Source organism: Trachurus japonicus, chromosome 19 (assembly GCF_045865225.1).
Source record: "Trachurus japonicus isolate A0001 chromosome 19, Traja_1.0".
NCBI lineage: Eukaryota > Metazoa > Chordata > Actinopteri > Carangiformes > Carangidae > Trachurus > Trachurus japonicus.
The window spans coordinates 12,275,935-12,294,405 of record NC_140925.1 but is presented as its reverse complement, the minus strand read 5'-3'; the positions used below and the strand labels follow the sequence as shown (position 1 = coordinate 12,294,405).

General features: G+C 39.7%; 1 protein-coding gene across 1 annotated transcript in view; it reads left to right on the top strand.

Annotated features, from left to right (window-relative positions):
• pgs1 (phosphatidylglycerophosphate synthase 1) overlaps positions 1 to 18,471 on the top strand; it is a 38,890-nt gene that overhangs the window by 4,729 nt on the left and 15,690 nt on the right. The window contains exons 2-6 of the mRNA XM_085760570.1: positions 3,471 to 3,675; positions 5,347 to 5,424; positions 9,856 to 9,955; positions 10,728 to 10,917; positions 14,484 to 14,662. Of these exons, the coding sequence (XP_085616696.1) occupies positions 3,471 to 3,675; positions 5,347 to 5,424; positions 9,856 to 9,955; positions 10,728 to 10,917; positions 14,484 to 14,662 (752 nt within the window). The remainder of the gene's footprint in view (positions 1 to 3,470; positions 3,676 to 5,346; positions 5,425 to 9,855; positions 9,956 to 10,727; positions 10,918 to 14,483; positions 14,663 to 18,471) is intronic.

The window sequence follows — 18,471 nt, the reverse complement described above, 5'->3', positions numbered from 1 at the left end:
CATCAGTTTCTGAAGGTCTGGAGAAGCTCTTTGCTTTTCCCCATCATGAGACGCCTCTTGTGTGACACCTTGGTGATGAGAAACCTTTTCATAGGCGTCAGTTTGGACTAAACCAGCTGATATTACTTTGCACTAGGAGACAGGATGACTTTGACTCCAGCTGCTTTCTTGTCTTTCCAAACCTTTTTGCACCTCCTCTTTTTCTTCATGTGTTCAATACTTATTCCCTGTGTCATTTCACTTTATTACACTTTACTTTATTTATGGACATACGTGTGCATTACTCGGGTCGACATCTGGTGAAAATTTCATGTCAATAGCTCCGTTAGAAATATATTTTCTGAGAAAACTGTTGACACGTTCAATACTTATTTTCCTCGCCATATATGTTGGCCTGTCAAAGTTGAAAAGATAATAACATGTGAGTGCAAATTCCTCTTAATGCCACTATTTTTCTTGACATGCAATTAACACAGTTTCTGTTACGTCGGTCTTTGACTCGTCGTTTCCTGGAAGTTACTAAACTGCAGTCACATGGTGACCCCTCATGTTTTTATCGGAGGTCTTATGAGTGTTTATTATTGGTAAATGGATATAATAAAGTTACATTTGGATAAAGCAACAGCATATTTTCCATTATAAAACAGTTGGTACATTTTGAGCAAGTAAAAAAAACAAAAAAGACACAATGAACTACAGATGCTCTTGTTATCTCACTTTTTATGAAATGTTTTTGATTGACAGCTCAAATATGTTTACATACAGTCAAAGGTATTCACGACCTCATTCAGCACGGCAGCACATTTTATCGTCAGTCTTCGACTTTCCCGGACATTTGGTGCGTCACCCGAGCAAATTTGCATAAAATTCCTGTCTCCTGTCATTCTCCTCTCACACAACGTGTTTGTTTTTTTTGCAAGGAGTAGGTTTACACCAAAAAAAATAGAGTCTGTCTGGACTCAAATGTGGTGGAGGCGATGGGGGCGTGGATCAGAGAAGAGTAAGAAGAAGCCATAAAATGTTGCTGCAGATCCACTTAAAAGGAGGCAAATACGGGAATTTTGTTTTTTTTTATCAGTTTCCTGATCACAGATTTCTGTCATTGAGATTTATGGCTCTCATTCTGCAGGTTGTTGCAGATCCTGATTGTAATCCAGATCTGTTGGAGGGAGAAAAAAAAAACAAAACAAAAAAAATCGAATGCTTCTTTTTTGACCCTGCTGTCACACACTCCTCTCTTCTTTGACTTTTTACCTGGTACAGAAACATCCTAAAGGGGTCGGCTGAGGTTCATCGGCACGTTACATAACATCATCGTTGTACCGATAATAACCTTTGTATTTTGCCCTGTGCTCCAAACACTAGCGAGGGCATTGCAGCATAATATTATTGCAGCTTCGATGTGACAATTGTTTTATGGCTTAGTGAGAAAAATGTGCTGTATTTATGAGTGGACTCACAAACAACAGGGAAATCCCCCTCCTCCCGAAAGATACAACTCAGCTCAGTCTCGGTGGCTTTGGAAAGAAGAGCTGAGCCGTGTGTGTGATTTACTGTAAGTCGGCTTTTGTGGGTCGAGTTCAAGCCTCAGTGTGAATGTATGTGGATGTTTAATGTGTGTGAGGCTTTGTCTGTCACAGTGAAAACAAAGGGAAGGCAGAGGAATGACTCCTGACAGTCGTGTCTGAGGTCGAACACTCCACCCTGTCTTTATTTAATGTGGCTGCTCTGTCAGATCAGATATTTTTTTTTATAAGTCGGAGACAAAAGAGGAGAGCGAGGGCATCTGGGTGTTGTTGGGTGAAGTTTAGGACGCTGACAAAGAGAAAGAGAAACCAGACACAGTTGTATTGTACTGTACAGTGTCAAATCTTCTCATGGATGTGTAATCCAACCATTAATCTCTTAATTTTGCTGTTTCCGTGATAATATTTGGATTCGTGCTGTCCCGGCGTGAGTTCATGAGCTGGTTGGAGCTCTGACGTCTTGATATTTGAGCCCAGTTGGCACCTGCGACGAGACAGAAGTACAAACACACACAATACGTGTGGAGCCAATGTTTTCCTGCCCTACATGGCACAGGCCGGCCGGTCGGCCTGCCCTGTTTTGGCCGACGACGGAGATTCCCCAGGGGAGTTTTTGTTTTTGTTTTCCACTGTAAAGTTAATTACTGTGGATGTTTGAGTGGTTAGGATGATGGTTTGAAGATTTGGTTTTAGTTGCATGAACAAACTATTGACACAAAAAGATTGTGTCGATACGACTGAAAGCTCCAGAACAGCTACTAAATGGATAATCAGAATAATGATGGTTTATCGATTAATAGTTTCAATAATCAAATTGTTCTTTATTTCAAATTGTTTTTTATTGAGTTTTCAAAAAAACTGTAGTGAGAAAAACAAAACAATTGAAAATGACAAAGAGCCAAAAGACACAATTACATGAATGCCATACATGGACACAATCTCCTGTGTGCGTCGGATGCAATATACAGTACACACTTCAAAGACACTAGTTTTTTTGCTTCAATTTGTTACGTAAATTGTTCTTCAGAGCAAAAAAATAACATCCAGATTTCTACTCGTTTCAGTATGAACTCTGAAATGACAACATTGTCAGGTTTTAAACAACCTTTGAATTCAAAATTATGAGTTTTAAGAAACTGTTTTAACATTCAGTATATTCTTTGTTTTCTGACTTTGCACAGACAAAAGTGTTGGATTTACCTCCTCGTTTGGTTAATCGATAAAGAAAACACTCGTTAGTTGAGCATCTTCAGCTCTGCAACAACTGGACAAATGTCTACGATCAAAAAGCTCAGGAGCAGTTTACTGATGGATCTCAGTATGAGGCTGTTGTGTCGACCACTAGTGAACTGGTTTACACTGAAAACTGAAATATTGATCATATTGAAATATTGTCCAGGCCTCTTCTTCTACTGACAGAAAACTGTGTGAAATGTCTTTCCCGGGTCCTTAAAGGGATAGTTCAACATTTTGGCAAATTAGCCCATTGCCATAATCCCTATAGTTTTAGGAGTAGGTTTGTTACCTTTAATTGTCGGTGCAAGCTATTTTTAGAACGGCGCAGCAGAGCCGTGAGCTGCTCAGAGCTACGCTACGGAGGCTAATGGGATTTCTTGGTTTCCCTCAACAACTCCAAAACGCTCTGGTGGAGAAGTTGTGACCTGCACAGCTCCCGACCACGCAAACTATAGCGATTATGGCAATGGGCCAATTTGCCAAAATGTTGAACTATCCCTTTAAATGTCTTGTTTGGTTTGATAGAATCTACACAACCACAGATTTTACTGTCAAAGAAAACCAGAAAATATTAATTTGAGATGTATATTATCAATAATAACTGAATCAATTATAAAACTGGTTCTGGTTTTACTACGCTCGTCTTCTTGGATCAACCTGTTAGTTACGTTAACGACTCTGTCTTGTGACTTTTCTGGTTTCCCGCAGCTCCTCCGTGCTGCTGCTCGCTCCCCTGCTCGCCGAAGCGGACCCGGCGCCGCACTGCGTGTCCAGGACCACCCCGGGGTCTCAGGGCGCCGACGGCCTCTGCAGCCACTTCCGATGGATGGCCGAGCACGTTCCCGCCTTCCGGGTCCCGGGCACCAGCATCCACATCCTCACGTCCCCCGATCAGTTCTACCAGGCCATGAAGGTCGGTCGGTCGGTCGGTCGGTCGGCGTCACACGACCAACACAACACTTAATCGTTCTCACGTGTGTGTGTGTACAGTATGTGTGTACCAGTGTGTACTTTGGCAGACACACAACAAACAAACAGGTCCCGAGGTAATTAAGGAAGTATTTTCCCATCAGATGTGTGTGACTCAGCGCCTTTTTATATCGACTACGCTACAGGTTCTTCCTGTTTGGAGAAAGTTACCAGTTAACAGTTAGAAAAATCTCATTTTTTTCTACTGATTCAGTAAAAAAAAGTGGATACATTTACAATATAAAATATTTAAGTGTTGAATTTTTTGTTTTAATGTGGTCGAACACCTGCTGTGTGTCACCACATAGGAATCCTTTTATGTCTCCTCCAGCTGCTCCACAGCGAAACAGGAATTTAGCTTCTGGGGAAAAGACTCGAGAGTTTCCCTATTGTTCAAACTCAGACAGAGAGAGTTCAGAATGGAGGAAAGAATAAAAGAAAGGAAGAAACAAAGAAAGAAAGAAAGAAAGAAACTTCCTGCAGGTGTTTGACTTCATGATATTTGATGTGTGTGTGTTTAAACAGACTAATAGAGAGTTTAACACTGGACGGTTTCACGGTCTGTTGGACCATAATGTAACTTGGGTGTGAACGGGTGTGCTGCTCTCAACAACATGCCATTAGTTTTTTTTAGTTTTTTAACGCTTCCCCATACCTATGAAAACGGGGAAGGTTGCAACTGAATGGTTATTGTGTGTGTGCCAAAACTGATCTAAAATTACACACATACAGTACATACACACACCTAGACCTACGTGAACATACTTCTGTTTCCACGTAGTCATTGTGACCAGGCCGTTTGATATTTTTTTTATTTCACGTCATGTGCTGAAACGTTCGTTGTGCCTCAAGCAGAGGAAATAATTTATGCACGTTTAAAATCTTATTTTGCACTTGTAAGCCGTGATAAATTGATTTATTGATTAGTAAGACTTCATTAAATCAACCTGTAGATTGAGTCTTTGAATAATCTTTCAAACTGAACATTTGATCGTTTAAGTTTTTCTGTTATTCTTCTATTAAAATGAATTTATTTTCAGCCGTTGGTTGGACTTAACCTGGAAGCAAATTGTTTATAAAAGTTTTATAGCTGAACGACTATGTCGTTAAATCGGGAGATTGATCAGTGAGCTCACAATTGTTAGCTGCAGTTGTAGCTCAAGGCGTTGACTTTGTTTAATTCAATAACTCGCCTCTTTGTTGTGAACAGGTTTTATTAGTCCACAAAACGCTGAAAGCTTCGCAGACTTTTGTTCTCTGTTTCTTTGTTCTGGTTTAATTATAAGAATAAAAGGCGGAAAATGGTTGAGTGACGGCCGAGTAAACCTGCACCTTAATAACAAAAACTATCTGTGCGAGTGCTAATGATAAACTTAATAAAAAACATTTTCTTTGTGGATGAAAATCAGATGTTTTTCAGTTTTCAACCTGAAAGCACCCGGTGGCGGTGGCCCCCTGAAATCTGCTTACTTATGCGTCTGTCTTCTGCTGCTCTTGGCAGTAAATGTGCTTTCTGCTAATAGTTTATTATTTCGTAACATCAGACATGCAAACACTCGTTCTTTGTCACGATTCCTTGTTTTTTTTACTGTTTTTACTTTTCCTGTCACTTCAGGCACGAATCAAGACGGCGAAGAGGCGAGTGGTGATGGCTTCGTTGTATCTGGGAACGGGTCAGCTGGAGCAGGAGCTGGTGAGGAGGAAAAAAAAAAAAGAAGAAGCCGTGTTTCGGTTTTGTGAGACAAGATTTTCTTTTAAACTGTGCTCTGTGTTTTACAACTCTGGAGAGTGAAACTGCTCTAGTTCTGGTCAGGTGAGAACAATGGCATCCGAGCACAGACACGCGCCAAATGACTGGTCAGAGATGCCAGAAAATGTGAGTCAGAGTCGTCGTCCAAAAGGAGAACCGCACTGTGGTTTGTTCGGCATGAAAATGCACTGGAGGCCAGCTACAAGGAGTGAGTGACCTCAAAATGCAAGGGTTTATGGGTATAAGGAGACCAGTGCTGGCATGTGATGGCCTGCTGTTCTTCATGCTTGGAGAGCCTAGCATAACAACATTAACCCAGAGTAAACCACAGTCTGGACTGATGCTCGTATTCAGCTGTTTTTTTTTTTGTTTTTTTGCAGGGAGAATTACAGAAAAGGGCAGAGATGAGTCAAACATGCTTAATTACAGTTAAAAGCATTCAAATCCATCTTGTGATTTCTGCCAAACTCTGCAACCTCACAAGAAGACAGATTACTAGAAACATGAGTTATTGAGGTATCAGTCCAGTCAAGACCAGTCCATGTGCAATTTTTTTATTTTATTTTTTTTTATTCTAAAGAACCAGGTTTTCCTTGTAATTGGAACGAAATGAACTCGACTCGGCTCGGTAGAAAAATGCAAAGACAGTTTGTGGTTTAGACGAGAGAAAAGTGAAAACTGCAGGTGTGTGATGTGACCTCGGAGACTGAATCCCCGCGGCTTAACACACCAACACTGGACTGATACTGATACCGACAGTCAGTCACACCTGTGCAGCGTTATCTACAATAAGTTCAGGTGCAGGCAACGGAAACAATCAGAAAAAATGTATGGCAGCGATTATGTTGAGCAAAGAAACACACAAAGGCGACTCCGGCTGCTTTATAAGAGACACTGATAACGACAAAGTGTGGATTTGTGGAGATTGTTGCGCACGGTTCCTCTGGTCTATAGGTCGACGTAAAAAGCTACGAAAGAGGGAGACTGCTCATAAATGTGGACGTAAACAATGCAGGTTTGATTAAAGATTATAGGAGCTTGAATGATGTGCGATTTTCCTGGACTTAAAGGGATAGTTCAACATTTCGGCAAATTGGCCCATTGCCATAATCGCTATAGTCATAGCAGTAGGTTCGTTACCTTTAATTGTCAGTGCAAGCTATTTTTAGAACGGCGGAGCAGAGCTGCAAGCTGCTCAGAGCTACGCTACGGAGGCTAATGGGATTTCTTGGTTTCCCTCATCAAACTCATCAAATACACAATCCAACAACTCCAAAACGCTCTGGTGGACAAGTTGTGACCTGCACATTCACCACGCTATGAGATAATAACAGAACGTTACGAGACAGAGTTGTTTTCAAGGTAAATACAGAGAGAAAAACTGTCCCTGAAGTCAACGCGCATCAGCGGTTTTGCATGAATTTACCTCGAAAACAACTCTGTCTCGCAAAAGCTCTGAGCAGCTCGCCGCTCGGCTCGGTCGTTCTAAAAATAGCTTGCAACGACAATTAAAGGTAACGAACCTACTGCTATGTCTATTTGCTAAAATGTTAAACTATCTCTTTAACTATGATCATTACAGTCGATAGATAATGTTAATTTTTGATCGAGATACAAACTGAATGTGAAAATTTCTGGTTTAGAGATCAACTGATCGGGTTAAATCAGACCAAGCTGGATATTTTATGGTATTTTGCAATTTATCTGTTAATAATAAGTTTAAAAAATGTTGAAGCACAAAAAGAGTGATCCGTTCACAATAGTTTTTCTTTCTCAGTCAGGTTCACACAAAGTGCAGAAACAGTAGAGAATGATTCAGCATTTGCGGTGACTTCCCTTTGCCCTTTCAAGCAGCAGCAGCCGAAGCTCAGGTCAGCTGCAGGTCGTCTCAGAGTCTCCTCGTCTCTTTAGATGATCGCCTGGTGCAGGTCTCCTTGTTCTCGATGGTTGTTGTTCTTCACGACAGCGGAGAGTTAATTTGAGAGCGATGAGATGTCTCCATGATTACACCGTGTGAGGGCTAAGCATCAAAACATCTCAACGTCGTGCATACAAGCTGCAGATTTATCTATGTATCAGTATAGCTGTGTTTCCTGCAGCTTTATGTTTGCAGATAAGACAGGAAACACATTCACAGTCACATCAACCTCCACATTAAACATAATAAATCCATTGTGCGCCTCAGTTCAAACTCTGTCCTCCATAAAAATGTCATTTTGCTGCTGCGGTAAATCAACCCAAGTGTTTATCTTGACACCTTTCTCAGTTAAATGTTAGATATTTATGATTTTACAGCTACGACTAATGATTAGTCTTAATTGCTCTGATAAATCATACAGTATGTCAGGTGAGATCTGACATCCAGGCCCCAAGAGTTTGAGACTCCTGCAGAAATAACGTTTAGGACGCACACATTTTCTATCTGGACAAACGTTACGCAGCGTGAGGACGAAACCTTCTGTGCATTCAGACAGAGATAAACAGTGGGTGGTTCAGAGCTCAAGACTGGAAGGAAAGAAGGAGAAATGTTTTACTGGCACATAAACAGGCACTCCGGGGTCACACGTAATGGATGCATTTGGGCGCCAGATGCACAATTTAGCCCGAGTGTGTGTGGAAAGAAGTGTTTGTTTGATATCAGGTGGGGAACGAATGCCAAGAGGCCACAAATAAAGACTCTGCTGTTGCTACCAGTTTCCTTGTTGTGAGCAGTTAGTTGGAGTTAGTCATGCTTTTCCCACACTCAGTAAACCGATAGATAAAAGGCCGCCAGTGTTTGATAACTTGGCACGTATCCGTCATTTATCAATCGCCATCAATCTCTGTTTTGCACCTCAGTCTTGTTCACAGATAACCATAGGAAAGAAAAAACTCTTACTAACGTCACTTTCATCTGAAACCGGATCATTAAAAAAGAGACGTGGACACTTTTTGTAACCGTAGCAACCGAGCTCGTCAGCTGTTCCTTTGCAAAAAAAAAAACAACAACGAGCGATGACGACGCCAGTTGAAACCTGCCAGTCCACGACGTCAATCTGTGGTTTGTAGGGCGATGAGATGTGAGATGTGAGAAGGTGATTTACAGAAACCACAGGACGCGTTTTTTTTTTGTTTTTTTTTGCTGCCGGCTTGTTCCAGGGAAATATCACAACGACAGAAGTGAAAAAAACAACTGAGCAGCTTTCAGATCTGCAGTTTGATGTTTGTTTTATCCAGTTTGATGTGTAAAAATAACAGAAAATAATGAAAACATGCACATAGAGTAAAGCAGAGCAGTAAATCCTCATATTTAAGCGACTGAAAACAGTAAACATGTTGGTCCAAAGTTGTTTTATTAGTTAATTATTAACATTATTCTTATTTTTGGGGCTATAATATACCAGAAAATTATAAAAATGATTATTATTTAAATTTTTTAATGTTGTTTTGTCTGAGCACTCGTATAAAACCCATTCAAAAAACTACAGCAGCATTTCTGTGGATTAAAAACTTTGTTGTGCGATAGATGGTTAAATATTAAACTTGAAACTTATCTGTCAGAGAGAGGGGGGGCCGGGGGTGTCTATAATCAGATCATTGAGAAGATTTCCCACAATGCATCAGTGTGTTTTGTGTAATGTGGGGAACTCCACTGACTTCACACAACAAAACGTCTGTTTCACTGGGCTGCACTTCTTAACGAGGACATGTGAGGAGAGTCTCCAGAAACACAGAGAAATTCAGATAAAGTTCTGATTAATCACATTTTTTTGTTAATAGGAAGGCCGTGTTTTTTTTCTTTTTAGCTCCAGCAAGCATAAACTTAAAAATGTTCCCTTTTCTTCTTTTTTTAACTCAGCTCCACTCAGATTTATTTATATAGCACGTTCAACACAAAAGCAGAGATTGATCCAAAGTGCTTTACTGCAAAACAAAGAATACAAAACGAGAAAAAAAAGAAAATAAACGTAATAGACAGAGAGATTATGATACAATTATAAGAAGACACTTCAATCAGGGAGAAAAAGTGAGTTTAGAGGTGACATTTAAAGGACTAAACAGGAGAATCGGATGTGGAGGGGGAGGGAAGTCCAAAGTTTTGGAGGTGAAGGCCAGAAACACTAAACAACAAATCATAGGTCGCACTTCACCTGGAACAAACACAAAATATACACTGCTCATCCCAAAAAAAAAAAAAAAAAACATTTCGTTGGACTGCCTTCAGCTTTGATTACGGCACATATTCGCGATAAGCTCCTGCAATATCACAAATTGCCAAATTGCCCTATGACATGTAAATATTGACGAGCAAAAATAAAAAGACTGAGGAGAAGTTAACCAAACAAGTGAAAACACAAAACTTTTAGTTTTTGACTGTGTTTTGTTTTCCTTCAGGTGGACTGTATGGAGGAAGCTCTGCAGCGTTCACAGGACAACAGTCTCTCTCCTGACCTGAAGGTTTCCATACTGCTCGACTACACACGCGGCTCACGAGGTTTGTCGCCCGCTTTTCCTCAAGATCTTTTGGTAACACTTTCATTTACAGAATTATGAAATAATGTCAAGAAATAGCCAAGAAATAACAAGTAATTGTATCATAATGTCTAGAAATAGCCTAGAAATAACGATCAATTTCATAATAATGTAACTCTCATATGCACTGACACTGCACTCCCTCCCACTCACCGGCTGAGAAACACATGTGCAATATCTCTGAACTTTCCGCATTTGAAACTGACAATGCTGCATATTTGTTAAACTGATGCCTGTGTGAATGATGTGATGTGTATTATTTATTGCATTTGTATTGTGTATCGTTGTACATTTTGGCACTTTTAAGGAGCAGATCTCCTATTTCGTTGTACAGAAATCCATAATGACAAGAAAGTCTATTCTATTCTATTCTATAACGGCCAATTTCATAGTAATGTGGAGAAATATAGCCAAGAAATAACGGTTGATTGCGTAGAAATAGCCTAGAAATAATGGTCAATTGCAAAGACTTGGTGGAGAAAATGGCTTTTTTTTTTTTTTTTTAAATTCAAAACATGAAAAGCATGTGTAATCTTGTCCTTTATGAAAAACATGACATTACTATGAAATTGTCCGTTATTTCTAGGTTATTTTATTGACATAACTACGCAATTACTTGTTATTTCTTGGCTATTTCTTGACATTATCACGTAATTAGCGGCCTGTAAATTAAAGGGTTACTGATCTTTTTTTGAATTGTGTCTTCCTTTTCTTCTTCTTGTTTGACGACGCAGGCCAGATTAACTCGAGGACCATGCTGCTGCCGCTGCTGCAGCGCTTCACCGACCAGATGCGAGTCTCCCTGTACCACACTCCAGACCTGAGGGGCCTCCTGAGGCTGCTGGTCCCTCAGCGCTTCAACGAGACCATCGGCGTCCAGCACATCAAAGTCTACCTGTTCGACGACAGCATCATCATCAGTGGGTACGTTCACTGCTCCTCTTCCTCCTCCTCTTCCTCCATCCAGGTCAGGTCTGTTCTCATGTTGCATTTTAACATATACAGAGGGGAACATGGAGAAACAAATCCAGCCAATATAACACCCTAAATAATCATATACTGGCAGTGAATAAACATATCTACAAGCTGATATGAATAAGTTGTTTTTACTTATTTAATTTAATTTCCAAGCAACCAAAAGTAATGTTTTTAATAATCTGACAGTGTGTAGCTGGTTTCGAGTTTGCTAGTGGCTAGAGGAAAAGCTAGAGGAGGACACTACAGAATAAATGTGCTGGTAGGATTAAGCTGATCTGAAAACTGATCGGCTTTTCTCTCTCAAGCAAATTTGGTCTTAACATTTTATTAATGACAAGGTGAGGCGTGCTATGTTCATTATTTGTCATTAGTTCATCTAAGTCACAGTGGCAAGTGGTGATATGATAAACTAATATGTAAGCATTAATGTCAGAATAAATGTGTTAATCACCAAAATTGATTAACAACGAAATAAAATGCGTTAGGAAAAATGGTGGTAAATGACTGAAATACCTTTACTACTGTTACTAATATGGGAATGACAAAATAAAGAGGTGAATTAGCCTTGTTTTTTTTATCAAAGTCGATGATTTCACACTCTTCTCTGGCACGAGGACACATGCTGACTTTTTTTGCTTATAAAAATCCTTATATGGGCAGAGGTCGGTTTTGTTTATGACAATTAAAGACTACACAAATATACACGCCGTAACATCATGTGTTATATACTGTGACGTTATCCACCGCTCCATGTATTGATTTTTCGCCGGCTTCGTTAAAAACAAAATGCACATGGCCGAGAGGAGGGTTAGCAAAACGGCGGAAAAGCGACCAGACTTGCATAGTTCCTCTTTAAAGTGAAGTTTTTGTCTTTTTTGTAGCAGCTGCTTGGATTTCCTCAAATTAATTTAACACAAACATTCACTTGGACGCTTGGATTTTGATGCTTCAAAGGTCAAAGGTCAGGGTCACGATGATGTCACAGAGCAGGTGTTTGGCTGTTATAACTCAAGAATCCATAAGGCGACAGAAAGTTCACACGAGGATAAAATGAAGCCGTGACGTTTCCTTATGTCCTTAAAAGGTCAAGGAGTTGCATGCGTCTTTGAAGCTTTATCCGTTATCATGGAAACAACAAACAAACAAAACTTAACACAGTCGATGCAAATCAAATACGCAAATACGCCCTCTTAGTGTTAACGGAAGTAAAACTTTATTTTCTGTCAGTTTGTTTTTCAGCGCTCGTCAGCCGTGACAGCTGCGTCTTAACAGAGTCAATTTCTCGGTCAGGGAGGAGATGGTATCGATTCGTTTTCACTGGAACTTATTTCATCCGTGCTGTTTAACCTGGGTTAACAAAAGGCTCCTTGTTGACAGAGTGTGAAAGACACTGAATCAAACCTGAAGACACTCAAGAGGAGCAGCAACAACTTCTTCTAACGCAGGTGTCATGAGACCGATGTTTGAACTGGACCTGGCACTGCAGATGTTTGTTACACAGGAGAAACATGAGAGGAGACTTTTATTACTGTTTGGCAAAGAGCCAGCGACTGTTTGTCCTTCAACCAGTCCGATTAACAAAAAGCAAAAACATCTTTTCCAACAAGATAAAAAACAAAACAAAACAAGGTGGACTCTGGCTTGCAGGAAATGCAGCTGCCTCAAGAAGTTAGATAAAGGCCGCACTCGACGGTGATGTGAAGACTCAGGAAAGACGTTCATAGTTCACTTTGTAAAGTTTGCAGGAACAGTCGGACACAACGATACAATAGTGATAAGTGATGTGACCGTCAGACAAGAAGATCCGGTTCTTTTATGCTCCCTTTTATGCTAATCTTTGCACATCTACAGTATGTTGTTTAGGTGTGTAGGACAGGGACCAGCAGATCCAAACATAAACATACAGAGAAAATCCTGCACACTGTTAAACTTGCATGGGCATTTTTTTTTTTTTTTTTGAAATTCTCTTTTTATTCAGAAAGGCAGACCTCCATCACATACATCGCTTCACACATACATTTACTCAGTTTGTCGAGGATACAATGATGTTGTACATTCTGCCCTTCTGGAGCTTTTTCCCACGGACCCAAACCATTCCAGGTGGAAGCAATAACACAAAAACAACAAAACCGGGTAGCGCACCCCTATATGTAATCTATACTCCATTCACAAAAAAATAAAAAATAAAAAGAATAAAGGGGGTAGGTTCACACAAAGCACAAGTATAATCAGATAAAACCAGATCTGATTGGTTTTACATACTCAGTCCATTTGGTCCAGATCCTATAAAAAATGTCTTTCTCAACTTTGAGGGAAAAAGAAATCTTCTCCATAGCATAAATCTCATAAACAATTTCAATCCATTCGTCGATGGTGGGAGGTTCCACTTTTAGCATGGGCATTTTTAATCATGCCGATGTTTCGGTCTTTAGATCTTCATCGGTGTTGGTGTGGCTCTGTCTATTTTCTGCAAGTGCACACTAAGCTGTAGAGCCTGAGCGTGTCCATGTTCTTTATTCAAAAGATTTACTAAAGAAGTGTGTGGTAAACTGACAAAACAATAATCTCGTGCAAGCACAGTCAAAAACTAGTGTGCTCTGTCTGTTTCATAGCTTCACTCAGTTAACCAAAATACACATACTACATTACGTTATAGGTCTTAACCAATAAGAAAACTGCAGTCATCATTAATATTAAATAAGCGCTCTGCAATGAACCATAGAACTGCTTATTTTCCAAAATCAAATATCAAGAAATCTAAAGTATTTATCATGTGCAAATGGCAAACAATCAGGAAAAGCTGTAGACACTCAGAATTTCAAATTTCAAATAGGGATCGGCTGCAATGTAAACCCGTTTTCAATCACACTGATCACAGAGATAATAAACATACAAGAAAATACTTCAGATCAAGTATACTAAATATCAAAAAAGCTTAAATAAGATACAGTGAGCGGCGCTGTGAGGATCACTCCAGGAAACAGACAGTTTTAGATGAAGAATAAACTATATATACACCTGGAGGGTTCAGATGTGTTCATGAACACAGGGTAATTCAGAAAGAAACACTCATTTAAAAAAAAGAAAAGAAAGAAAAACATCTGATGTTAAGAGTAAAATATAATTGTCAGGTCTTCTGGTGTTTTCATAGTTTTTTCAAAGCTTTTCAACTCAAGAGGAAGAGGTCGTTCTGTCTCTCGCCAACATTAACAAAGTCGGAAAGGAACGTTTTTTTAAAAAACACTGATAACTTCATGCTGTAGTTCAACAACCAGATAATTTATAGACAAAAAAAGAAGTGTCGCCCCACAAACACATCACACTTTCTGCAGCTGTTTGGAGCTCACAGGGATTCAAGGTCGTAGCTGCTGAGCACGGTGTGAGAAGAGAAAAAACATCTTGACCTCGACTGATGTTGTTCTCTCCTCCTTCAACAGCTCAGAGTTTGAACTTGACCTCATTCTTCCTTCTTCTTAAATCTGCTCTTTCTTTCTTCCTGCCCGTCTTCCCAGGGCCAACCTGAGCGACTCGTACTTCACCAACAGACAGGATCGCTACGTGCTGCTGGAGAACTGCCGGGAGGTCGCCGACTTCTTCTCCGAGCTGGTGGACGCCGTGGGAGACGTCTCCCTGCAGCTGCAGCCCGACGACTCCGTGGCCATGATGGACGGCATGGTGCACCCGTACAAAGGTAACATACCCAAACAAGAGCATGCAGCACCAGTGTGTGTCTGTGTGTGTGTGTGTGCATGTGTGTGTGTGTGTGTGTGTGTGTGTGTGTGCATGTGTGTGTGTTTACCATCCCAACATGTTTTGACACCAAAAAACATTAATTTCATCGCAGTTTAAACTGTAGATCATTTTTTAAATCAATGCTGTGGTCTGACCTAGGTCTTTTTTTTAAAACTCATAACCTTTCTTTTTAAAATGGCTTTTAACACTTAAAAGTGTTGTGCCATGTTTATTCTGTGTTTTTACTGTTGTTTTTACAGTTGTTTCTGTTGATTTTTAACTTTACTGGTTATTTTATTGTAAAAGCACTTAGTTCACCCTCTGGGCTGTTTTTAAGAGCTATACAAATAAATCTTGACTGACTGATTATAAAACATCAGAAAACAGTGCAAAGTCCCATAAGAATAGATATATAAACAGCTGAAACCTCAAAGATATTACATTTTCTACCATCAGATTAAACAAACAAAACAGATCATCTGAAATGTACAACCTATGAAACAATAACAATTTATGGAAATTAATGGAAAGCTAATGCAGGCAATCTAAATTATCTTTTTTATACATTTTTAAATCAACGTCTTGTATTTTTTCACTTCTCTTTAATCAGAGTGCATCAGATTGAGTTTACTTTCCCATGTTAGTCTCACATTAATGTCCCACATTAATCCACCCCCAGTGAGAGGCATGCATTTGCATAACTATCTGTGTGCATCTGTGTGTGTCTGTCTGTCTGTGTCAATGCCTGTGTGTGTGTGTGTGTGTGTCTGTGTGTGTGTGTGTGTGTGTGTCTGTCTGTGTGTGTGTGTGTGTGTGTGTGTGCATGTGTGTGTGTTTACCATCCCAACATGTTTTGACACCTCACGCTCGGCTGCGGCGACACCGACCCGGTCTTCAGCAACAGGAGCCGACAGATTTTGCTAATGGAGCTTGAAAGCTTAGACAAGCGTATGAATGATGGTTGGACTGTGTGTGTGTGTGTGTGTGTGTATATTTATATATATACTATGTGTGTGTGTGTTCGTGTGCAGTTAGAAAGATGCAGAGAGCTCTTGCGGTCGGGTCGTCAAGCAGCCGGATGTGAAATTGTCAGGATTTTCTCTCTATTCACACAAATACAAACACAAACGTATGCACAAACACACATACACGCACACACATGCGCACACACACACTAGCACAGCGTGTCCGTAACTCGAGCGCAGACTGACTGCCAGGATGTTAGTTTGAGGGATGGATGACATCATGTCTGCAGGAGCGGGCCGCCGTGGAAACGAAACACCAGGAATAGAGTTGTGATGTCACGGTGTTGCTGGAAGACGATATGTAGTGGGAACTGCACACACACACACACACACACACACACACACATGGTTAGACACACACACACACACATACACACACTCGGGTGAAATTCAAATGAAATCTAATTTGTGAGGATTACAGAGAAGATTTTTTAACTGATAATCACCGATGACATCGTGTCCTCACAGACAAAAACTACTTTGAGCTTCAGAAGAAAAGTTAAAAACGACTCGTTGTTTCCACTTCTTCTCCCTCTTCTTAAAGTTTACAGACTTGAATGTACCAAGAAGACATTATTGTTAAAAACCCAGGGTCAGAGGTCAGGGCTCTTTAAGCCCCGCCTCCCTGCTCTGGTGCTGACCAATCAGAGCCCAGCAGCACCTCCTCTCCTTCTCAATGTCAGTTATAAACAAACCTTTGTTGTTGTTGTGAGGTGAATGGGGTAAAAATTTTAACTAACAGATATCACAATGAAACTTCCCAAGTTTATCACTTACATTAAAACAAACATTTTTTCTATTACAAGTTTTGTCAAATTTGATGTTTAAATATGTAAATGAGGCAATATCTAATGAAATATGAGCTAATTTGCATACATTTCCAGAACAGAAATCTAAACAATGGATAAAGCTTTCAAAATTCTTGTTTTAATTTGTTGACACATTAGAGTCAGAAGTTTTTCTTTTTTCATTTTATTTGTTTATAATGCTTATCAAGATATATTAATGTTTCGTTTGTTTGTTATGCTTTGCTATTTGTGCAATTGCTTTTATAGGTGAGGTTTAAATATAAGCCCGTAATGGGTTTCTACCTCACCCGCACATGTATTTTTTTCAATTTAATTGTTTGCTTTTATTGTTGCTTTTATAATCGTGCAAATAAACATAAACATAAAAGTTTTTACAGAGGGGATTTTGGATATCTCTTTTTATCACTCTGTAAATGAGAAAATACTTTGGACTTTTCTGAAAGAATACATGTTAAGGAAGAAAAATTGATCAGTGCATGAAAAAACAGTGTTTTTGCCTGTAGTTTCTCACCTTTAAGTAGCTAATTTATGAAAAAATATATATATATATTATAAAATCACAACTTGCAAGAAAAATAAATTCAATCATGTCTTTTCTGTCAAGGAAATAAAATAATACCTCTTCACGATCACGTGTGGCGTAATGATCTGGAGATTCTGGGAAGAAATGAAAAGTATTTCCTCCCTCTGTCTAAATCCAACTGATTAGATAAGATACGATAACGATCTTCCAGCGTGTGCAATGTAAGCAAAACAGGCATCGTCTTGTACAAAGTGTGTGAACACGTTTCCCATAAAATCTTTTATAGTTTGTAAATAAGGAACATGTTGACATCAGTATTTCTCGATTGATCAGACACCGAACAAAACATTTCATCAGTGTATGAGGAACTGGAGAGAAATGACTCAAAATACAAACAAGTGTAAAAAGCCTTATAACACAATAGAAGTGGGAAAACAAAAAAAAAAAACACATTAGTTCCCCTTTAATGGTTTATTCTGCTTCTTGTTGAACATCCACACAAACTGCTTTTGTTTGAGTTACATGAAAAATCCAAACATGTTCTGTTTCCCTGTGAAAGAGAGAGTGAAAGAGGAAGAGGAAAGCAAATCTCTCTCTCTTTTATTGACCGTCCAGAAGTTCAGTTTAGCTCCATAAAAAGCGCCCGGATAAGAAAACAAACTGAAAGTGTGTGTGTGTGTGTGTGTGTGTGTGTGTGTGGTCAAATACCTGAAACTGTGATGATGTAAATCTGTTACATTTTTAGGGCCCGAGCGGCGAAAGCCCTATTGTAATTGCTCTGTTTATTATTATTCTTTCTTTCTTTCTTTCTTTCATTCTTTTTCTCTCAAAAGGATCGCATTTTTGGAGGCTTCAACATGCCCCAAAACGCGTAAATTTTGGCATGCACATCAGGACTGGCGAAAAATTTGATATTTTAAAGTCGTTGGAAATGGGCGTGGCCAAATGGCTAAATAGCGCCCCCTAGAAAATTTCAAAACATCAGCCCCGCCTTTGTGTGTCACCTAGACGAATGAAATTTAATGGGTTTATAGAACATGGCAAGACACACAAAAAAGCCTCTTAATGTCATGGTGAAATCACAACAGGAAGTCGGCCATTTTGATTTGAATTTTTGACCTGTTTGATCTAACTTCTCCTACAGATTTTGTCCGATTGACTTCAAATTGGCTAGAGACCACTGAGATGCCACTCTGATCAAAAGTTGTGCTCCGCAGGTCTCTAGGTCAAAGGGCGTGGCTTCTGGGGCCTTGAGGATTTTGGCGACTTTTCGTTTGCTCGCCATTTCACCTTCGAACAGCTTTAACGCCCACATACTTTATCCGATCAACTTCAAACTCACTGGACATGATGACGGCTCCACCCTGAACGCCCCGATATATTAATTTCCTACGTCACTCATAGCGCCCCC